This window comes from Saccoglossus kowalevskii, chromosome 9 (genome assembly GCF_978046115.1).
Source record: "Saccoglossus kowalevskii chromosome 9, keSacKowa6.1, whole genome shotgun sequence".
Lineage (NCBI taxonomy): Eukaryota > Metazoa > Hemichordata > Enteropneusta > Harrimaniidae > Saccoglossus > Saccoglossus kowalevskii.
The window spans coordinates 4,329,863-4,355,504 of record NC_140649.1 but is presented as its reverse complement, the minus strand read 5'-3'; the positions used below and the strand labels follow the sequence as shown (position 1 = coordinate 4,355,504).

General features: G+C 34.1%; 1 protein-coding gene across 1 annotated transcript; it reads right to left on the bottom strand.

Annotated features, from left to right (window-relative positions):
- Positions 1–21,762: 21,762 nt before the first annotated feature.
- Positions 21,763–23,021, bottom strand: LOC144355742 (uncharacterized). The gene has a single exon (XM_078010806.2). It carries the CDS (start codon positions 23,019–23,021, stop codon positions 21,999–22,001), a length of 1,023 nt encoding a protein of 340 aa, XP_077866932.2. The 3' UTR covers positions 21,763–21,998.
- Between the last annotated feature and the right edge of the window lie 2,621 nt (positions 23,022–25,642).

Here is a 25,642-nt window from a genome sequence, read left to right as displayed (position 1 = left end):
CTACACTACACTACACTACACTACACTACACTACACTACACTACACTACACTACACTACACTACACTACACTACATTACACTGCACTACACTACATTAAACTGCACTGCACTGCACTTACATGATACTTATACGCTTAATCTAAATTTATGTTCAATTCTTATTTACAAGACTGTATTAGCTTACACCAATTTAATGACATTTAAGTTCCGTTCGGGTGGAATATTACGGGTAAATCCCGGAAACAGTAATTTCCTCAAGTCAAACTTATTGATTTTGATGAACTCGAACAACATCCTTTTGTTGCAACCATTTTCAATCTCATTTTCCGGACAAATAATACTATACCAAATGTGAGAGTTTGCGATCAATAAAACAAATAATTCATCCTCCATAAAAAGACACCTGTCTATAAAGAAAATTTTAATACACTAGTTTCACTGTTCACACGTTTATAGTGTACTGACCCCCGTCAATGAATATATAATTCGTTTGGATAATTAAAAAACAGATTGTTGCTATTGTGGCTAGCAGTGGTATGCGTAGACAGTGCATTTTCCATCTAGAAATAGACATGTTCACATTAATAGAAAAGTAGCTGATAATTCAGAACACAACAGTCACATATATTTACTCGTGAAATCTCATCACGAAATAAAAATAATTCAATCTAAAACAAACACTATATATTATTAGTAGACGCATGCGCAGACAGTGTATTGTCCGTCTAAAACCAGACATGTTCACTTCAATAGAATTATAGTTTATAATTCAGAACACGTTAATCACATCCCGGAAATCTCATCACGAAATACCGAGTTCATGCATGCCTATATGTACCATATTCGTGCCCCACTTCAGTGTAACAGCTTTTGTGAGAATAACATATATTTAACGGCAACATCTGTCAATAAAAATAAATAATTCAATCAAATAATCAAAACTTTTCATAAATACCGAGAAAACAAAACGACATAATTTCAAGAACACAATATGATTGTGATTCTACAATTAATTCAATAAAACGTACCAAGGGTCTGTGATTGAAGATGCATTTTGTCTCAGATTACAGATTACCGTGGTTACCACGCTAAATTTAAAAAAAAAGAAAATCCAAAGTCATCCATATGGCGGCGTCCATGGTATTTGTGTTTTATTTCGAGATGTGTATAAAGGTCATTTATATGTGGTTGAGAATTTAATTTCTGATAATATTTTGCACGTCAAAGTATATTTTAGGTTCTGAGTTTATGATTGGTTCTGTGTGTATCCCACATGTTGGGTCGAAGTACCAAGATAGTGAAATACTTGAAAACATAGCAGATGATTTGATTAGTATAAAAATTATCCTGGTCGTGATTTCAATGCTCGTACAGGTCTACTAGACGATTTTTGAAATTTAGATGACATTGTGGCTAATGTTGGGGGAATTGACACGCAGAATGGTGATATTAATAATACTAAATTTGAAATGGTCAAGAAAATGTTAACTTGTCATGCACTGACTCGATTCTGGCGGATTACGTAATTGCTTTCCCTGATATGTTTGTCAAGGCTACTAATTTTTACATCGATAATTTTGACAAATTCTTGTCAGATAAGAATATTCCTGTCTGTCTACCATGACATCAATTATATACAGTGAACTACTCCTGTCATGCGCAGCAGTAATAAAAATTATTAATACCCACTCGTGTGTTAAATGGAGTCCTAACCTATCAAATCAGTACAACCAAGTACAAACCACCTAAAATTGATAAAATCACTCAGCTATTAAAATCTGTAGACATAGTTCAGATAAATTGATATAAAATGAATTCTTTAGTTAATAGTACATGTGACTTGTTTATTAATCCTGCTAGTTAGGTAGGTTAGTGATGTTAATATTCACGACAGTAATAAGCGTAATACTAAACGAGTAATTAAGTAATTCCTGACTTAACAAGAAATATCAACAATTAAGAACATAGTATTTCAAAGCAAAGCGATATTTAAATTGACAAATAAAATACATGCAAAAACCAATCACTCACCAGCTACAAAAAAGAGATTTAGGGAATGATCATTTATTATTTCTAAGGGGGATCGAGCAATTCTCGGTGCTTTTTCAAAAGGAGAACTTTCTAATTTGTGGATATATCTTTATCAGATGAAATGTTTTACTATAAACAGTAGAGATAAAACTGTCGCCCGAAAAAGCATTTTGATAAATAAACCTTTTCGGCCGATTTCATTTCTGTGAAGTAAAAATATACAAATTGACATATAATATTTTAAAATTTATATTAACAGTTCTACTCATTTGTCTGAAGAAAGTCCATGTTATAAATTAGGACAGTCTCTTCACTGAACAAGGTTATGCACCCAAGGCCCACAAATCTATCTTCATGTATTTTATCGATATTTTGCTACATGGTCACCATCTTTTTTCAGGGTGAGCCATTCTAATAATTTTTGTGTGTAATCTGACTGATTCGACAATACTGGACTAAGTATTGGTTATTAGTTAATAGTTAATAATTGGTAAAAAGGGCGTAAAGTAGAAAGAATTGTGTTTATCTTGGCACAACATTTAATTATAATAATAAATTCATTAAGGCTATAATCAAGGAGACTAATCAGAAACGGCGTGCCATGTACAGTTTACTTATGAAGGCAAGAAAATTATGCTTGCCAATTGACATACAGCTCGAATTGTTCGATCAATTATTATCTCTGATTTTATTGTATGGTTGTGGTAATTTTGCCCTTACTCAAAAAGAAACGTTTTACCTGAAATATTGTAAACGACTATTCAAATTAAACAAAAGCACCGCAAATTGTATAATATATGGTGAGCGTGGGAAGGTTCGACTTTCCATGATTGTAGAAAATATAATGCTACAATTTTGGAGTAGTATTATTTATAATAAATTATATGAACTATCTCATAGAATGTATAATTTAATGAAATCATTACATGACAATGGTATTTATCAATCTAATGAACCAAGGATATACCTGATAAGTCTGGTATGTAGAACCTTAGGCTGAGTGGATAGATCATGGCTTAAACAAAGTATAAAATTAAGGTTACTAGTATTGGATATTTACAAAATTGGAATTCTGAATTTTAAAATACTCACTGTATTCAATAATGTAAATTTCGATGTCGTAATCTTAGGTTATCTATTATGACTAGTCGTTATCAAAACGTTGCAACTCATGAAAGAATATTACATTATGCTCAGGCAACTATATTGGTGATGAATTTCACTATCTGTTTGAGTGTGTAGCATTCCATACAATAAGAAAACTATTATTAAAACAGTATTATTGTTTAGACCAAACACATACAATGGAGCAATTATTCAATTCATCAAAACAATTTGAGCTATTGAATCTTTCTAAATTTTGTAATTATTTTATAAAGCAGATTTAATTGCTGTAATAGATTGTATATACCAGTGAAGGTCAAAATATACAAATCAACCTGCCAATGTAACTTTCAACAAAATCGGCCAAAACTTATTGGTTTGAGGAGACAAGAAAATAACACCAACATGGCCGCCAGTCGGCCATTTTGAATAAAATCTCGTAACAAACTGACGTGCATTAGTAACCCACCCTGAGAGATGCTCCTACCAAGTTTGAATGAAATCGGCTTAGGAATGCCTTAAAAACATTGATGATATTTTCAAACAAATGTTGCGACTTGTTTTTTTGTTTGTTTATTAAATGGCCACCGGTTGCCCTAATTTTATCGACCATTTCAACCAATTATGTCTTGTCTTTGCAATAAATTTAAGGTAGAGATGCAGTTTACATGACAGGTATTTTAATTAGTTAATCAGGAAACCAAGATGACCTCCCTTGTCCACAAAACTATATATTTTCAGAAAGCTTATTGTATGAATTTTAAAATTGTGTAAGTATTTTTTTATGGACACTGTAGTTTGAAATATGCACAAAAATGTGCTTTTTTGGTCAAAAGTGATATAAAAAAATTAGCTTCTAAACCATGCTTCTGTTTCATGTCAAATTGTTTTTACGGGTACATCTGTTTACTATGAAGAAAGTGTCGTCTTGAAAACTGTCTACCAGAAACAATGCCCCGACGGTGTTTTGAAGATAAACACATTGTCAATCATTTGTGAAATCTTCAAAACAAAAGGTTAAAGCGTCTAAGAGCTATTTTTTTTAAGTTCTGGGATGTGCACTAAAAAGAAGCTGAGATAATTGTAATTTGCATAATTCACTCAGTAAGAAGTTTGCTAATGCTCATAATTAAAATGGCTGTAACAGTTCCAAATTTAAATGTATTATCGTTTTGTAAAAGTTAAATATAGTGCATAATATGAAGATTCCGTCATTTCCCATGTTTTTGTTTTATTATTCATGTACAGCCTTGCACATGTTATCTATATTTTAAAATCGTCTTTTGAGTATGTTCTACTATTCACAATTCTACAAAATGTTAACAGACTATAGCCAAGACTGTTTGAATAATAAAAAGTAAACAACAAAATTTCACTCTCAAGTGCCCACGAACCTGCATGACTTATTATGGCTACTCATAGCTGTCACCTTCCAGTTACCTTGGTACTTAGGATAGGCAATAGAATGGCCTAGCTGTGCCAATTTGATTCTTTTAAAATGAGAATTCTTTCTCTCTATTTTAAATCTTAGTCTGACATGAAATTATTCACTGCAAATAATTATTCATGATATATATAATGACGTTATAAAAACATGGAACAATTTAAAAAAAAAGAAAGTAGGAAGGTGCTTTGTGCAAAGAATTCTACACATCAGGGCCAAGCATAGGTGATTGGTCACAAAATTCAATTTGGCAGAGGTACTATTGCGTTAAGCGCAACTACCAATGGGAAGGAGATTGTGGTGTACCATGGCACTTGAGGCGGGAACCAGCAATTAGTTATTATTGCGCAAATATTTTTCTCGATGTAGAGGGCGTACTACTCGATAGTTATACGATTCACACATTTCAATGAAATTTGAATGAAATATTAAAGCGCCGTCGTCGTCGCGCAGCGCGTGTTCGAATTTCACGTAAATAAACAAGGTATTTTACACGCGTTGTATATGTCGTTATGTGTCCCATATCGACCAGGACGCGGCGTGACGACTACCGCCCTTTAAATTTACGGACAATTACATACCGACTACCCTCGTAAGAGAAATCAAGCTTCCTGATAATTAATGATACGGCGTAGAAAACATTAATACTAGCCCGATTGCCATACAAATCAAACTAAATACCATCAAATACGATCTTGAAGCACGTTTATTTTATGTTCTAGAAGTGAAGCGATGCAATTAATTTCATTATAAAACTTTTGTGTAATAAACTTACCTTCTGCTTTCCACCGTTAGAAATTCCATCGGAAAGAACTCACCTTTGTGCAAGTATTATCCGAGAATTCAAACGAGTGTATACATCCCACACAGAATGGTTAGGGTGCCATCCAGCTATAATTTAAAGTAAAACTACTGCACTACTGCATGAACGGAGTTCAACAATACGGCGGTGTTCCCAGAGTTCACTTCGCTTATTAAACGTCAGTTTCATTGTGTGAAAAACACAGCATTGCTGCAATGTAGTATATAATGGTTTTATTGGTTTTTGAAATGATGGTTAACATTACAACTCATTTTCCGTCTTTCCACACAACTGTTCTATAAAAGTGTACATTGTAGGTCATCCTCGTGCCACGGAGAAATAATTCATATTTATATAATTAATAATTGTGGTCCTCAATACTAAATCATTGTACCCTATTTTAGAAATAAAGCAAATTTGCAATCTAAATATTAGGCACTTTACATAACTGTCCCTTCTACATTGCAAGGCATAGGTGTTTTGAAGCATTGTAAGAGGTATGACTTCTCAAACTTAATCAAAGTATTCGTCAATGGTTGACACTTGGTGGCGCTATTTACAAATTTGACAGACGTAGAAGGCAACATCCCGATAAATACAATAATAATATATACACTCTCCCAGTGTTAAAAGTTTATTTGTAGCGATAGACTAGGTATACCTATCAGGTCCTTGTCCTATTTCAATTTCACTTCAATGAAAAACTTTCATCAAAGCCCGACAGTTTTATCTATCTCAATTTTTAAAAAAAATGAAATGCCAAAAACAATCGTTTTAATGACACAGATGTAGTGATTGGTGCATTTAAATAAATATTTTTTTCTGGGGCAACTAAAACATCGTTAAAGAGCTGATAAATCCAAAAATTAACAAACTAATTTGAGAATGATGTCAGAGCGATTCGTAAACATTTAATTAGATATTCAAATCTATTAGATAAATTCAGATCAATGATAAATATAAACAGATTATTAAGTCTAAAAAAGTTCAGTTCCGAAATAAAAGTGTGATAAATGTGTGTCATTCCAACAATTTCAATAAGCGTAGGGGGCTAAATCATTTCAAAACGTAGAAAAAATAATAATGAAAATTCCATTTTCTACAGCAATACAAATTACAATATTAAACTAAACAAACTTCAACTTTAAAGTCTCCAAGTCTAATCGAAGTGTAAAGCATGGTTGTTTCCTGCTACGTTTGTACTACTGCTCCTCCCAACGATTAACAGGAGATTATTTTAAGGTAGAGATGCAGGTTCGTGGGCATCTTTCGTGAATTTTTTTTTTTTTTGCTTTTTCTCACCCAGACAGTCTTGGCTAGATAGTGTTAAAATTTCGGAGCATTGTCATTGTTGGAACATACTCAAAAATCAATTTTAAAATATAGGAAACCCAGACACGCGTATGTGATTAAAAGTCCCGAAAGTTTGTTTGCGTTGCTCTTTGATTGACAAGTCACTGTTGATGTTATATGAAAATGATTGCTGGCCCCAGTTACGGAGCAGCCGGTGTGCGACTTCCTGTCCTGGCTCTCTGTTTACTTACCTCAAGCGCGATCAACTAGCAAACTACAAAAAACAGACAAGACGTAGACGCTTCCAGCATGCAAGCGGAATGAAACAAACATACACTTGTAACTGATAAGTAAACTTTTCACCCTTAGATAAATTGGTTTTTCATTTATTTTCATGTAGGACGTAGCGTCGATAGAGCGATTTAATTTTCGCGCAAAGCAAGGCCACAATTTTTCTTGTTTTCTTGGTGTAGATTTCAAGCTTTTTTGCATTGTGGGCGAAACTAAAAAATGTTTCCACAAATTTTTACTCCAACGGCATTTTAAAACTGAAGTAAACATTTTTCGTTTCGATGTAATGATTATCGTGCTGATAGAATTGTGATGCAATTGACAAACAACACTGCTGTTGCTGTCATCGATAACTAACTTTTCAGTGCCAAAATACACAAACATAAAATGCTCGGTTAATTAAAAATAAAAAAAATACCCTGGAAATTACCGAAAAATGCGTCATACAAAGTATTTTTTAAAGGTTTGAGGGAAGGTTAATTTAAACTCAACCCACTCAATGACGATCGCTATGTTTATATAACTGTATGAACATCTCATCGGCTTTACGTAATCCATTGTGTCCCTCCCTCAGTGGAATTGATAACACGACGCCATGACAGTTTTCACGCTAGGTTGAGACTTCGCGGACGATTTTTTGTCCGTTTCCCTCGAATTGTAAATGTTTTTATTTTATTTTTTTACCTGACGATTTAACATCGGCAAATTACGGTGTATGGTGTATTTCTAGGAGTTTCTGTTACACATATGAAGCAAATGATTCGTTTTAAAACTTTTTTTTACAAAATGGCGATTATCTCAGTTTCATTTTTTACTCCAAATTTCAACTTTAAAACTATTTAACTTCTAGACGGTTCATTTGTTTTCGATGAAATTTTCAGGGGTCATTATTCAGGTCTATCCTAAGTAAATGGCTTCGTATGGTTTCACTGTCTTTACTGGAACAGAAACAATAGAGCTGCCAATTAGCGGCTCTGTTAACTGTGGACGATTTATAAAATGTGAATGTTTCAAAGAGCACTGTGTAAAAACTGTTCAATGGAAGCACTAATAAATAAGCCATTATGTTCCTAGTAAACAGAAGTTTTAAATAAGTGTTCTTAAATTAAAATCAGGGTATGCATTCAAAAGTTAAATAGTTTTAAGTGCACTTTCACCTAAAATGCATGATTTTAACCCAAAATCAACACCACTTAATATGGTATCATAGTACATTATTGTAAACCATAAAACTCAAAAGTTTAAATAAAACTCTTTCAAATGATATATAACTTGATTGGTAAAAAGTATATTTTACTCATGTAATTACAGTAATTAGAGGCAATTAGAAATATAGTCTCCCAACCTGCATCTCTACCTTAAATGCGTCTACATGGTCAGGGCCGAACGAAAGCCGAGATCTGCCAATTCAGTTCGAGTAAGGACGAACGAAACAGTTTCTACGAATTTTTCCGGGTCTTTAAAAAGTTTCTTCAATTTCCATTGGATCTGTTCAGTCGTTCTTTCTGGAGATTTTGTCGCATCATTTCGTACGCCACTTTCTGTTTCCTGTTGAGCTATCAATCTATCGCAGTATTTCTTTACTCAGACAAATAGATATTAGGGCGAGTACCTTCTCGTCAAGCCAGAAATAACGAACGCGAAATTACAAAATGAAATGAAATGAAATGAGAGATCACTTGAAGAAGACGATTTAGGGCTTGATTTCAGCCCGAAAGATGGGCCCGATGCGTATACACGGTCGGAGCCAACACTATCAGAGTTCAATCCCGAGGGTTTATTGGAGCCGAACTTGATTCGAGCCAGCTCGAGTCGAACGCTTATACACGGCGATTTATAGTTTCTTTCAACAAGTCATGGACGGCTGCAAAAGAAATCAATGCAATACAAAAATGCTGTGATGATTGGAAACTAAAACTCAATATTAATAAATCTAAAGTTACTTGTTTCAACGGAACGGGTAAGAATGTTGAAGATACAATTCAATTTTATTTAAAGTGAATTGAACTGGAATGTGTTAATTCATTTAAATATATTGGCAATATTTCCCAATCATATGGCAAGGCATTGGTCAAACAAATTTTAATTTATGGTGCTTGGTTGATTAATCATTAAAGCATTCATCACCAATAACCAACCACTCACAAAATTATTCAGTAAAAACATCAACACTGAAAAATTACAAATCAAATTATGTAAATGAGTTATGGGAGTTCACAGAAAGGGGTAAAAATATTGCTTACATGGGAGAACTTGACTGGAATTCACTTATGGTAGACATTATTTCTTTATTTATTAAATATTACTAATATTATGTAAGTAAACTAATAATGTAACTTTGGATGCAGCTTTTAAACACTCAAAATTGGATTCCTGGTACAGGTTTGTACAAGATATTTTACTCACTAATTCGGATTTGTCAATTATTAATAATTCTACTGAATTATTCAAAAAAACTTGAACAAATTTATCAAGATAAATCAACAAGTTAAAGTACGTATAAGTTTTTTAATTTATTATGATTTTTTTTTGGATAATATTGAAAATAAAGAGAGGGACAATCTATTTTGCAACCAAGTCAAGGGAAAACTTATTCAAGCCCATCATTATTCTAACCTCCAAAGCTTGGGCAACGAAGATTTGTTTTCAAATATTGATCATATTATTCTCAATTTGTTTGGCTTGTATTCCAGTTTTTTTTTTTTGACTTTACGCAACCTGTATTATTAGACAACACCTTGTTCCTGGTTTATCTAGAGGGCGCTTTGCAAGAGAAGCACTGTTATGGATTCAAACTATTTTGCTTGAAGAAAGATGTGATAACACACCATGATCCAAGTTCCAAATGACAGTGCATATACTATACAATATATTTGTATTTCTGTAACTTTATTCTTTACTATACAATCTCGTGCGTTTAACCCTTACAAACAATAACAGTGGTGCTTGCTTACATACATTCTAACTTATGTGATTACCTATGCTAAACGCCACAGTTGTGTTGTCACCATCGTATCAACATACCAGTATTACATCACGTGATCTAACTAGTATTGAACGTTTGCTTTCATCCATATATATATATATATATTTATAAAATGCAAATTTACTGAACTAGCACTGAGGCAAGGTTTAGTCAACACAAGAGGCAGATCTGCCGAGCACTGGCATCGACTCGCCAACACTAGGGGGCGACTTGAGTATCACGTGGGTCAAGTGCCAAAGTAAGGGGTGAACGTGAATAAACCGAGATTGCAGCTCTCATCACTTAGTGTACACAGGAGTATCCCGGGATGCAACAGTAAACATCACGGGTAGAAATGAGTGGTCACTTCAGACAACACTGAGGATAGATAGAAGTATCCCGGGATGCAACAGTCATTACTTGAGGTGGAAAACATTATTCCTGGGTTGCACCGGTGATATAAAATACAAACTTTACAATACCTAAATTTGTTATTATCAGTAAAAGTTGTTACTTTACCGGGTGATTTTATTTTATACATGTACATTATTTGTTATCTGTTGACTTGTCATTACATTAATGGTTGAAATGTTATTACATTAATGTTTAATCTTTACAATAATAGTTGCTACAAACGTGTCTGGTGATTATAGAATTCACCAATACTACTACTACTGTCAGTGTTTATTTCTGGTAAAATGTTGAGAAGAAAGAAAAACGTTATTCCTGAATATTAATACTTTTAATTATGTTTATTTATACATAAATTCGGGTAGATTAAGTCCAGCAACGAAGCATTCTGATTGGCCGAAAACACATGGGTTTTAGGAATTGTTATTGCTGATTGCCCACGATTACAGTTTACTCTTTAAGAATTTCTTGGATAAACTCACCATAAGTGTGCTTATAACGGTAATAATCCGGTAACCATCTAGGCGTGTTATATGATGTTTTTTTTCATAACAAGGAATCTGAATTTTTTGTTAATTTTATTCTCTTAAAGTACTGTATTTTCTGACGTCGATAAATATCCACAGCTTTCTTGTATATTTCATTGTCGTAATAAAGAACACGGCTGACATCCGGGTCAGCTCTTAATTCCTCGCGAAGAGTGTCAACAACATTTGTTACCGTGGCGTTCTCGCTCGCAATGACATACTTTCGCGTATTCTGCTTCAAACCAGAGCACTTTGTGTGGAATGATAATTGATAGACATGTTGAAACATTAGAAAATTATAGTCATACTCATCTGTTAATCCAATCACGGCAAACCAGTATTGTAAATGGTCTAGTATGTATTCTAGCAATATTTTTTTCTGTTCGTCAGACAGCCAATATCTCAATATAAGTTCAGTTCGCCACCAAGGTGGAATCTTGGCATTTGGAGGGTCTTTGATTCCTCTGAGGTCACCAACCAAACTTGAATACGTTTGAGTAAAAAAACTGGGATTTGTTAAAAGTTGTCTGAAAAAAAGCTGCCCTGGTGCATTGCCCAGTCTTTCAGTGACATACGGTTGGCATTTCTAACTATGCATTGTGGTTGTTTGGCGTCTTTACACATATTATATGAGGAAATGATACGGTCATATGGGTCTCGTAATACGGTAAAATACGAACATGACAAGTGAGTAAACTCACATATACCAAACGCTGAGTCCCCCATATATGAGTGCGCCAGATTTTGGTTAGAACCATATTTAAGAAGATCTTCGTAAAAGTCACCAGCGTTCAGATTTGAAGCGAGAACCGGCACTGGGTAACCATTTGCTACAAGAATTCGTGTCCAGCAAGTTTTTGTCGTTGTTCCGCCAGACTTTTGGTTGTGTACGAATACGGTTGTGCTGTTTCTGTCACGGTACAAGGAATCAGGAGCCCGCGATGAACTCTTCTTTCCTGATCTGAGATAGAAATTTGGAAGGCAGTTCTTTTTAGGAATCCATGGGTACTTTGAAAGTACATCTCCTGTGTCCCTTTTCATTCTGTCTTTAATGAACGTAGACAGAGATACGTATCTATAGATGAAGCAAAGATGAGAGGAGTCATATACTATGTCTACGCTTCACACCACACCACGAAACACCACGCCACGCCACTACAATACACGCCACTACACTACACTACACTACACTACACTACACTACACTACACTACACTACACTACACTACACTACACTACACTACATTACACTGCACTACACTACATCAAACTGCACTGCACTGCACTTACATGATACTTATACGCTTAATCTAAATTTATGTTCAATTCTTATTTACAAGACTGTATTAGCTTACACCAATTTAATGACATTTAAGTTCCGTTCGGGTGGAATATTACGGGTAAATCCCGGAAACAGTAATTTCCTCAAGTCAAACTTATTGATTTTGATGAACTCGAACAACATCCTTTTGTTGCAACCATTTTCAATCTCATTTTCCGGACAAATATACCAAATGTGAGAGTTTGCGATCAATAAAACAAATAATTCATCCTCCATAAAAAGACACCTGTCTATAAAGAAAATGTTAATACACTAGTTTCACTGTTCACACGTTTATAGTGTACTGACCCCCGTCAATGAATATATAATTCGTTCTGATAATTAAAAAACAGATTGTTGCTATTGTGGCTAGCAGTGGTATGCGTAGACAGTGTATTTTCCATCTAGAAATAGACATGTTCACATTAATAGAAAAGTAGCTGATAATTCAGAACACAACAGTCACATATATTTACTCGTGAAATCTCATCACGAAATAAAAATAATTCAATCTAAAACAAACACTATATATTATTAGTAGACGCATGCGCAGACAGTGTATTGTCCGTCTAAAACCAGACATGTTCACTTCAATAGAATTATAGTTTATAATTCAGAACACGATAATCACATCCCGGAAATCTCATCACGAAATACCGAGTTCATGCATGCCTATAAGTACCATATTCGTGCCCCACTTCAGTGTAACAGCTTTTGTGAGAATAACATATATTTAACGGCAACATCTGTCAATAAAAATATATAATTCAATCAAATAATCAAAACTTTTCATAAATATCGAGAAAACAAAACGACATAATTTCAAGAACACAATATGATTGTGATTCTACAATTAATTCAATAAAACGTACCAAGGGTCTGTGATTGGAGATGCATTTTGTCTCAGATTACAGATTACCGTGGTTACCACGCTAAATTTAAAAAAAAGAAAATCCAAAGTCATCCATATGGCGGAGTCCATGGTATTTGTGTTTTATTTCGAGATGTGTATAAAGGTCATTTATATGTGGTTGAGAATTTAATTTCTGATAATATTTTGCACTTCAAAGTATATTTTAGGTTCTGAGTTTATGATTGGTTATGTATGTATCCCACATGTTGGGTCGAAGTACCAAGATAGTGAAATACTTGAAAACATAGCAGATGATTTGATTAGTATACAAATTATCCTGGTCGTGATTTCAATGCTCATACAGGTCTACTAGACGATTTTTAAAATTTAGATGACATTGTGGCTTATGTTGGGGGAATTGACACGCAGAATGGTGATATTAATAATACTAAATTTGAAATGGTCAAGAAAATGTTAACTTGTCATGCACTGACTCGATTCTGGCGGATTACGTAATTGCTTTCCCTGATATGTTTGTCAAGGCTACTAATTTTTACATCGATAATTTTGACAAATTGTTGTCAGATAAGCATATTCCTGTCTGTCTACCATGACATCAATTATATACAGTGAACTACTCCTGTCATGCGCAGCAGTAATAAAAAGTTATTAATACCCACTCGTGTGTTAAATGGAGTCCTAACCTATCAAATCAGTACAACCAAGTGTTTTAAACCACCTAAAATTGATAAAATCACTCAGCTATTAAAATCTGTAGACATAGTTCAGATAAATTGATATAAAATGAATTCTTTAGTTAATAGTACATGTGACTTGTTTATTAATCCTGCTAGTTAGGTAGGTTAGTGATTTTAATATTCACGACAGTAATACGCGTAATACTAATCGAGTAATTAAGTAATTCCTGACTTAACAAGAAATGTCAACAATTAAGAACATAGTATTTCAAAGCAAAGCGATATTTAAATTGACAAATACAATACATGCAAAAACCAATCACTCACCAGCTACAAAAAAGAGATTTAGGGAATGATCATTTATTATTCCTAAGGGGGATCGGGCAATTCTCGGTGCTTTTTCAAAAGGAGAACTTTCTAATTTGTGGATATATCTTTATCAGATAAAATGTTTTACTATAAACAGTAGAGATAAACCTGTCGCCCGAAAAAGCATTTTGATAAATAAACCTTTTCGGCCGATTTCATTTCTGTGAAGTAAAAATACACAAATTGACATATAATATTTTAAAATTTATATTAACAGTTCTACTCATTTGTCTGAAGAAAGTCCATGTTATAAATTAGAACAGTCTCTTCACTGAACAAGGTTATGCACCCAAGGCCAACAAATCTATCTTCATGTATTTTATCGATATTTTGCTACATGGTCACCATCTTTTTTCAGGGTGAGCCATTCTAATATTTTTTGTGTGTAATCTGACTGATTCGACAATACTGGACTAAGTATTGGTTATTAGTTAATAATTGGTAAAAAGGGCGTAAAGTAGAAAGAATTGTGTTTATCTTGGCACAACATTTAATTATAATAATAAATTCATTAAGGCTATAATCAAGGAGACTAATCAGAAACGGCGTGCCATGTACAGTTTACTTATGAAGGCAAGAAAATTATGCTTGCCAATTGACATACAGCTCGAATTGTTCGATCAATTATTATCTCCGATTTTATTGTATGGTTGTGGTAATTTTGCCCTTACTCAAAAAGAAACGTTTTACCTGAAATATTGTAAACGACTATTCAAATTAAACAAAAGCACCGCAAATTGTATAATATATGGTGAGCGTGGGAAGGTTCGACTTTCCATGCTTGTAGAAAATATAATGCTACAATTTTGGAGTAGTATTATTCATAATAAATTATATGAACTATCTCATAGAATGTATAATTTAATGAAATCATTACATGACAAAGGTATTTATCAATCTAATGAACCAAGGATATACCTGCCAAGTCTGGTATGTAGAACCTTAGTCTAAGTGAATAGATCATGGCTTAAACAAAGTATGAAATTAAGGTTACTAGGATTGGATATTTACAAAATTGGAATTCTGAATTTTAAAATACTCACTGTATTCAATAATGTAAATTTTGATGCGTAATCTTAGGTTATCTATTATGACTAGTCGTTATCAAAACGTTGCAACTCATGAAAGAATATTACATTATGCTCAGGCAACTATATTGGTGATGAATTTCACTATCTGTTTGAGTGTGTAGCATTCCATACAATAAGAAAACTATTATTAAAACAGTATTATTGTTTAGACCAAACACATACAATGGAGCAATTATTCAATTCATCAAAACAATTTGAGCTATTGAATCTTTCTAAATTTTGTAATTATTTTATAAAGCAGATTTAATTGCTGTAATAGATTGTATATACCAGTGAAGGTCAAAATATACAAATCAACCTGCCAATGTATACCATTGTATCGTCTTTGTACCCACTTTCAACAAAATCGGCCAAAACTTATTGGTTTGAGGAGACACGAAAATAACACCAACATGGCCGCCAGTCGGCCATTTTGAATAAAATCTCGTAACAAACTGACGTGCATTAGTAACCCACCCTGAGAGATGTTGCTACCAAGTTTGAATGAAATCGGCTTAGGAATGCCTAAAAAACATTGATGATATTTTCAAACAAATGTTGCGACTTGTTTTTTTGTTTGTTTATTAAATGGCCACCAGTTGCCCTAATTTTATCGACCATTTCAACCAATTATGTCTTGTCTTTGCAATAAATTTAAGGTAGAGATGCAGTTTACCTGACAGGTATTTTAATTAGTTAATCAGGAAACCAAGATGACCTCCCTTGTCCACAAAACTATATATTTTCAGAAAGCTTATTGTATGAATTTTAAAATTGTGTAAGTATTTTTTATGGACACTGTAGTTTGAAATATGCACAAAAATGTGCTTTTTTGGTCAAAAGTGATATAAAAAAATTAGCTTCTAAACCATGCTTCTGTTTCATGTCAATTTTTTTTTACGGGTACATCTGTTTACTATGAAGAAAGTGCCGTCTTGAAAACTGTCTACCAGAAACAATGCCCCGACGGTGTTTTGAAGATAAACACATTGTCAATCATTTGTGAAATCTTCAAAACAAAAGGTTAAAGCGTCTAAGAGCTATTTTTTTTTAAGTTCTGGGATGTGCACTAAAAAGAAGCTGAGATAATTGTAATTTGCATAACAATTCACTCAGTAAGAAGTTTGCTAATGCTCATAATTAAAATGGCTGTAACAGTTCCAAATTTAAATGTATTATCGTTTTGTAAAAAGTTAAATATAGTGCATAATATGAAGATCCCGTCATTTCCCATGTTTCTGTTTTATTATTTATGTACAGCCTTGCACATGTTATCTATATTTTAAAATCGTCTTTTGAGTATGTTCTACTATTCACAATTCTACAAAATGTTAACAGACTATAGCCAAGACTGTTTGGATAATAAAAAGTAAACAACAAAATGTCACTCTCAAGTGCCCACGAACCTGCATGACTTATTGTGGCTACTCATACCTGTCACCTTCCAGTTACCTTGGTACTTAGGATAGGCAATAGAATGGCCCAGCTGTGCCAATTTGATTCTTTTAAAATGAGAATTCTTTCTCTCTATTTTAAATCTTAGTCTGACATGAAATTATTCACTGCAATTAATTATTCATGATATATATAATGACGTTATAAAAACATGGAACAATTTAAAAAAAAGAAAGTAGGAAGGTGCTTTGTGCAAAGAATTCTACACATCAGGGTCAAGCATATGTCTAGATTGCGTAGAACAGGTCACATTAAAAGCTGACTTCTCATTGGTTGACAGTTTACAATGATGCTATGTATTAGTGTATACATAGGCATTCGCTGGTTCCCGGCGTCCCTTGCGAATGGCAAGTAAGAAGCAGGTACCCATTTTCCACCATCAGCCCTCTGCCAAAAATAGTATTGAATTTTCACCAGAATACAAGATGAATGGAAATGTTAGGAAACCTCTTTCAGTGAGACTAGTCTTTAATGTTTCTTTCCCAACATTATACGTTAACAGAATGTTTTTTCGTCCAGGTTTTAGTGTTTCACATGCGCCATTTCACTACAATAACAATATTACCTTGCAAAACATAGTTCGTGATAAAATGGTTCGTATTTACGAATATATAGTACGGATGTCACATACGATTTTTTCCACTTTTTGTAGCTCGGTTTCAAACGGAACAGCTGCGGAAAAATGGGCGTGCGTAGTGAGGTGATTGGTCACAAAATTGAAGGCTACCTTTGGCAGAGGTACTATTGCGTTAAGCGCAACTACCTATGGGAAGGAGATTGTGGTGTACCATGGCACTTGAGGCGGGAACCAGCAATTAGTTATTATTGCGCAAATATTTTGCTCGATGTAGAGGGCGTACTACTTGATAGTTATACGATTCACACATTTCAATGAAATTTGAATGAAATATTAAAGCGCCGTCGTCGTCGCGCAGCGCGTGTTCGAATTTCACGTAAACAAACAAGGTATTTTACACGCGTTGTATACGTCGCTATGTGTCCCATATCGACCAGGACGCGGCGTGACGACTACCGCCCTTTAAATTTACGGACAATTACATACCGACTACCCTCGTAAGAGAAATAAAGCTTCCTAATAATTAATAATACGGCGTAGAAAACATTAATACTAGCCCGATTGTCATACAAATCAAACTAAATACCATCAAATACGATCTTGAAGCACGTTTATTTTATGTTCTAGAAGTGAAGCGATGCAATTAATTTCATTATAAAACTTTTGTGTAATAAACTTACCTTCTGCTCTCCACCTTTAGAAATTCCATCGGAAAGAACTCACCTTTGTGCAAGTATTATCCGAGAATTCAAACGAGTGTATACATCCCACACAGAATGGTTAGGGTGCCATCCAGCTATAATTTAAAGTAAAACTACTGCACTACTGCATGAACGGAGTTCAACAATACGGCGGTGTTCCCAGAGTTCACTTCGCTTATTAAACGTCAGTTTCATTGTGTGAAAAACACAGCATTGCTGCAATGTAGTATGTAATGGTTTTATTGGTTTTTGAAATGATGGTTAACATTACAACTCATTTTCCGTCTTTCCACACAACTGTTCTATAAAAGTGTACATTGTAGGTCATCCTCGTGCCACGGAGAAATAATTCATATTTATATAATTAATAATTGTGGTCCTCAATACTAAATCATTGTACCCTATTTTAGAAATAAAGCAAATTTGCAATCTAAATATTAGGCACTTTACATAACTGTCCCTTCTACATTGCAAGGCATAGGTGTTTTGAAGCATTGTAAGAGGTATGACTTCTCAAACTTAATCAAAGTATTCGTCAATGGTTGACACTTGGTGGCGCTATTTACAAATTTAACAGACGTAGAAGGCAACATCCCGATAAATACAATAACAATATATACACTCTCCCAGTGTTAAAAGTTTATTTGTAGCGATAGACTAGGTATACTTCTAGTCCTACTATATCACTCCGGCATGATGTCCATTTGCATCTATCTATAAGCGCGGTAGTCGTCGCGCCACGCATGCGCGTGATATATGCGTCTCATATAAACAAAGATGGCGACTTTGGCTGTTTCGCAGATCGACGAGTACAAACTAAGACGTTACCAAGCTTTAATAAGGTATTTTTTAGGTTATTGGAAGGTATCGAAGGAGTCACCGACGGTAATTAGTTGCGCCCAGGTCAAACCTCATACTTGTGATTTCCATTAGTAGAGCTCATTGGATTGTAGGAAAATCAATGTTTATCAACACAAATGTCGCACATGCGCGGAGCGACGACTACCGCTCTTTAAAGTTTTGGCATTGGGTCACCTATCAGGTCCTTGTCCTATTTCAATTTCACTTCAATGAAAAACTTTCATCAAAGCCCGACAGTTTTATCTATCTCAATTTAAAAAAAAAATGAAATGCCAAAAACAATCGTTTTAATGACACAGATGTAGTGATTGCTGCATTTAAATAAATATTTTTTTCTGGGACAACTAAAACATCGTTAAAGAGCTGATAAATCCAAAAATTAACAAACTAATTTGAGAATGATGTCAGAGCGATTCGTAAACATTTAATTAGATATTCAAATCTATTAGATAAATTCAGATCAATGATAAATATAAACAGATTATTAAGTCTAAAAAAGTTCAGTTCCGAAAAAAAAGTGTGATAAATGTGTGTCATTCCAACAATTTCAATAAGCGTAGGGGGCTAAATCATTTCAAAACGTAGAAAAAATAATAATGAAAATTCCATTTTCTACAGCAATACAAATTACAATATTAAACTAAACAAACTTCAACTTTAAAGTCTCCAAGTCTAATCGAAGTGTAAAGCATGGTTGTTTCCTGCTACGTTTGTACTACTGCTCCTCCCAACGATTAACAGGAGATTATTTTAAATGCGTCTACATGGTCAGGGCCGAACGAAAGCCGAGATCTGCCAATTCAGTTCGAGTAAAGACGAACGAAACAGTTTCTACGAATTTTTCCGGGTCTTTAAAAAGTTTCTTCAATTTCCATTGGATCTGTTCAGTCGTTCTTTCTGGAGATTTTGTCGCATCATTTCGTACGCCACTTTCTGTTTCCTGTTGAGCTATCAATCTATCGCAGTATTTCTTTACTCTGACAAATAGATATTAGGGCGAGTACCTTCTCGTCAAGCCAGAAATAACGAACGCGAAATTACAAAATGAAATGAAATGAAATGAGAGATCACTTGAAGAAGACGATTTAGGGCTTGATTTCAGCCCGAAAGATGGGCCCGATGCGTATACACGGTCGGAGCCAACACTATCAGAGTTCAATCCCGAGGGTTTATTGGAGCCGAACTTGATTCGATCCAGCTCGAGTCGAACGCTTATACACGGCGATTTACAGTTTCTTTCAACAAGTCATGGACGGCTGCAAAAGAAATCAATGCAATACAAAAATGCTGTGATGATTGGAAACTAAAACTCAATATTAATAAATCTAAAGTTACTTGTTTCAACGGAACGGGTAAGAATGTTGAAGATACAATTCAATTTTATTTAAAGTGAATTGAACTGGAATGTGTTAATTCATTTAAATATATTGGCAATATTTCCCAATCATATGGCAAGGCATTGGTCAAACAAATTTTAATTTATGGTGCTTGGTTGATTAATCATTGAAGCATTCATCACCAATAACCAACCACTCACAAAATTATTCAGTAAAAACATCAACACTGAAAGATTACAAATCAAATTATGTAAATGAGTTATGGGAGTTCACAGAAAGGGGTAAAAATATTGCTTACATGGGAGAACTTGACTGGAATTCACTTATGGTAGACATTATTTCTTTATTTATTAAATATTACTAATATTATGTAAGTAAACTAATAATGTAACTTTGGATGCAGCTTTTAAACACTCAAAATTGGATTCCTGGTACAGGTTTGTACAAGATATTTTACTCACTAATTCGGATTTGTCAATTATTAATAATTCTACTGAATTATTCAAAAAAACTTGAACAAATTTATCAAGATACAAGCCCATCATTATTCTAACCTCCAAAGCTTGGGCAACAAGAATTTGTTTTCAAATATTGATCATATTATTCTCAATTTGTCTGGCTTGTATTCCAGTTTTTTTTTTTTTTTTTTTTTTTGACTTTACGCAACCTGTATTATTAGACAACACCTTGTTCCTGGTTTATCTAGAGGGCGCTTTGCAAGAGAAGCACTGTTATGGATTCAAACTATTTTGCTTGAAGAAAGATGTGATAACACACCATGTTGTTTCTTGTGACGATGATCCAAGTTTCAAATGACAGTGCATATACTATACAATATATTTGTATTTCTGTAACTTTATTCTTTACTATACAATCTCGTGCGTTTAACCCTTACAAACAATAACAGTGGTGCTTGCTTACATACATTCTAACTTATGTGATTATCTATGCTAAACGCCACAGTTGTGTTGTCACCATCGTATCAATATACCAGTATTACATCACGTGATCTAACTAGTATTGAACGTTTGCTTTCATCCATATATATATATATATATTTATAAAATGCAAATTTACTGAACTAGCACTGAGGCAAGGTTTAGTCAACACAAGAGGCAGATCTGCCGAGCACTGGCATCGACTCGCCAACACTAGGGGGCGACTTGAGTATCACGTGGGTCAAGTGCCAAAGTAAGGGGTGAACGTGAATAAACCGAGATTGCAGCTCTCATCACTTAGTGTACACAGGAGTATCCCGGGATGCAACAGTAAACATCACGGGTAGAAATGAGTGGTCACTTCAGACAACACTGAGGATAGATAGAAGTATCCCGGGATGCAACAGTCATTACTTGAGGTGGAAAACATTATTCCTGGGTTGCACCGGTGATATAGAATACAAACTTTACAATACCTAAATTTGTTATTATCAGTAAAAGTTGTTACTTTACCGGGTGATTTCATTTTATACATTATTTGTTATCTGTTGACTTGTCATTACATTAATGGTTGAAATGTTATTACATTAATGTTTAATCATTACAATAATAGTTACTACAAACGTGTCTGGTGATTATAGAAGCAAATTCACCAATACTACTACTACTCTCAGTGTTTATTTCTGGTAAAATGTTGAGAAGAAAGAAAAACGTTATTCCTGAATATTAATACTTTTAATTATGTTTATTTATACATAAATTCGGGTAGATAAAGTCCAGCAATGAAGCATTCTGATTGGCCGAGAACACATGGGTTTTAGGAATTGTTATTGCTGATTGCCCACGATTACAGTTTACTCTTTAAGAATTTCTTGGATAAACTCACCATAAGTGTGCTTATAACGGTAATAATCCGGTAACCATCTAGGCGTGTTATATGATGTTTTTTTCATAACAAGGAATCTGAATTTTTTGTTAATTTTATTCTCTTAAAGTACTGTATTTTCTGACGTCGATAAATATCCACAGCTTTCTTGTATATTTCATTGTCGTAATAAAGAACACGGCTGACATCCGGGTCAGCTCTTAATTCCTCGCGAAGAGTGTCAACAACATTTGTTACCGTGGCGTTCTCGCTCGCAATGACATACTTTCGCGTATTCTGCTTCAAACCAGAGCACTTTGTGTGGAATGGTAATTGATAGACATGTTGAAACATTAGAAAATTATAGTCATACTCATCTGTTAATCCAATCACGGCAAACCAGTATTGTAAATGGTCTAGTATGTATTCTAGCAATATTTTTTTTTCTTCGTCAGACAGCCAATATCTCAATATAAGTTCAGTTCGCCACCAAGGTGGAATCTTGTCATTTGGAGGGTCTTTGACTCCTCTGAGGTCACCAACCAAACTTGAATACGTTTGAGTAAAAAACCTGGGATTTGTTAAAAGTTGTCTGAAAAAAAAGCTGCCCTGGTGCATTGCCCAGTCTTTCAGTGACATACGGTTGGCATTTCTAACTATGCATTGTGGCTGTTTGGCGTCTTTACACATATTATATGAGGAAATGATACGGTCATATGGGTCTCGTAATACGGTAAAATACGAACATGACAAGTGAGTAAACTCACATATACCAAACGCTGAGTCCCCCATATATGAGTGCGCCAGATTTTGGTTAGAACCATATTTAAGAAGATCTTCGTAAAAGTCGCCAGCGTTCAGATTTGAAGCGAGAACCGGCACTGGGTAACCATTTGCTACAAGAATTCGTGTCCAGCAAGTTTTTGTCGTTGTTCCGCCAGACTTTTGGTTGTGTACGAATACGGTTGTGCTGTTTCTGTCACGGTACAAGGAATCAGGAGCCCACGATGAACTCTTCTTTCCTGATCTGAGATAGAAATTCGGAAGGCAGTTCTTTTTAGGAATCCATGGGTACTTTGAAAGTACATCTCCTGTGTCCCTTTTCATTCTGTCTTTAATGAACGTAGACAGAGATACGTATCTATAGATGAAGCAAAGATGAGAGAAGTCATATACTATGTCTACGCTTCACACCACACCACGAAACACCACGCCACGCCACTACAATACACGCCACTACACTACACTACACTACACTACACTACACTACACTACACTACACTACACTACACTACACTACATTACACTGCACTGCACTACACTTACATGATACTTATACGCTTAATCTAAATTTATGTTCAATTCTTATTTACAAGACTGTATTAGCTTACACCAATTTAATGACGTTTAAGTTCCGTTCGGGTGGAATATTACGGGTAAATCCCGGAAACAGTAATTTCCTCAAGTCAAACTTATTAATTTTGATGAACTCGAACAACATTCTTTTGTTGCAACCATATTCAATCTCTTTTTCCGGACAAATAATATGCCAAATGTGAGAGTTTGCGATCAATAAAACAAATAATTCATCCTCCATAAAAAGACACCTGTCTATAAAGAAAATGTTAATACACTAGTTTGACTGTTCACACGTTTATAGTGTACTGACCCCCGTCAATGAATATATATACTGATAACTCACCGTTCTCCATTTTTGTACCTTTTCGACGTAACTTTCCTTTCCCAGTTATAATTTGTTTGGATAATTAAAAAACAGATTGTTGCTATTGTGGCTAGCAGTGGTATGCGTAGACAGTGTATTTTCCATCTAGAAATAGACATGTTCACATTAATAGAAAAGTTGCTGATAATTCAGAACACAACAGTCACATATATTTTCTCGTGAAATCTCATCACGAAATAAAAATAATTCAATCTAAAACAAACACTATATATTATTAGTAGACGCATGCGCAGACAGTGTATTGTCCATCTAAAACCAGACATGTTCACTTCAATAGAATTATAGTTTATAATTCAGAACACGTTAATCACATCCCGGAAATCTCGTCACGAAATACCGAGTTCATGCATGCCTATATGTACCATATTCGTGCCCCACTTCAGTGTAACAGCTTTTGTGAGAATAACATGTATTTAACGGCAACATCTGTCAATAAAAATATATAATTCAATCAAATAATCAAAACATCTTTTCCTCTTTTTACGAATTCATAAATACCGAGAAAACAAAACGACATAATTTCAAGAACACAAGAATACGATTCTACAATCATTTCAATAAAACGTACTAAGGGTCTGTGATTGGAGATGCATTTTGTCTCAGATTACAGATTACCGTGGTTACCACGCTAAATTTAAAAAAAAGAAAATCCAAAGTCATCCATATGGCGGCGTCCATGGTATTTGTGTTTTATTTCGAGATGTGTATAAAGGTCATTTATATGTGGTTGAGAATTTAATTTCTGATAATATTTTGCACGTCAAAGTATATTTTAGGTTCTGAGTTTATGATTGGTTCTGTGTGTATCCCACATGTTGGGTCGAAGTACCAAGATAGTGAAATACTTGAAAACATAGCAGATGATTTGATTAGTATAAAAATTATCCTGGTCGTGATTTCAATGCTCAAACCGGTCTACTAGACGATTTTTAAAATTTAGATGACATTGTGGCTTATGTTGGGGGAATTGACACGCAGAATGGTGATATTAATAATACTAAATTTGAAATGGTCAAGAAAATGTTAACTTGTCATGCACTGACTCGATTCTGGCGGATTGCGTAATTGCTTTCCCTGATATGTTTGTCAAGGCTACTAATTTTTACATCAATAATTTTGACAAATTGTTGTCAGATAAGCATATTCCTGTCTGTCTACCATGACATCAATTATATACAGTGAACTACTCCTGTCATGCGCAGCAGTAATAAAAATTATTAATACCCACTCGTGTGTTAAATGGAGTCCTAACCTATCAAATCAGTACAACCAAGTGTTTTAAACCACCTAAAATTGATAAAATCACTCAGCTATTAAAATCTGTAGACATAGTTCAGATAAATTGATATAAAATGAATTATTTAGTTAATAGTACATGTGACTTGTTTATTAATCCTGCTAGTTAGGTAGGTTAGTGATGTTAATATTCACGACAGTAATAAGCGTAATACTAATCGAGTAATTAAGTAATTCCTGTTTAACAAGAAATGTCAACAATTAAGAACATAGTATTTCAAAGCAAAGCGATATTTAAATTGACAAATACAATACATGCAAACACCATTCATTCACCAGCTACAAAAAAAGAGATTTAGGGAATGATCATTTATTATTCCTAAGGGGGGTCGGTCAATTCTCGGTGCTTTTTCAAAAGGAGAACTTTCTAATTTGTGGATATATCTTTATCAGATAAAATGTTTTACTATAAACAGTAGAGATAAAACTGTCGCCCGAAAAAGCATTTTGATAAATAAACACTACTACCGGTACAAGCAATCCACTATGCACTACTTTTTCAGAAGATTTCATTTGTGTGAAGTAAAAATACACAAATTGACATATAATATTTTGAAATTTATTTTAACAGTTCTACTCACTTGCCTGAAGAAAGTCCATGTTATAAATTAGAACAGTCTCTTCACTGAACAAGGTTATGCACCCAAGGCCCACAAATCTATCTTCATGTATTTTATCGATATTTTGC

Coding starts and splice junctions, on each gene's coding strand:
- LOC144355742 (XM_078010806.2), bottom strand. CDS start 23,021: ATGAAAAGGGACACAGGAGATGTACTTTCAAAGTACCCATGGATTCCT.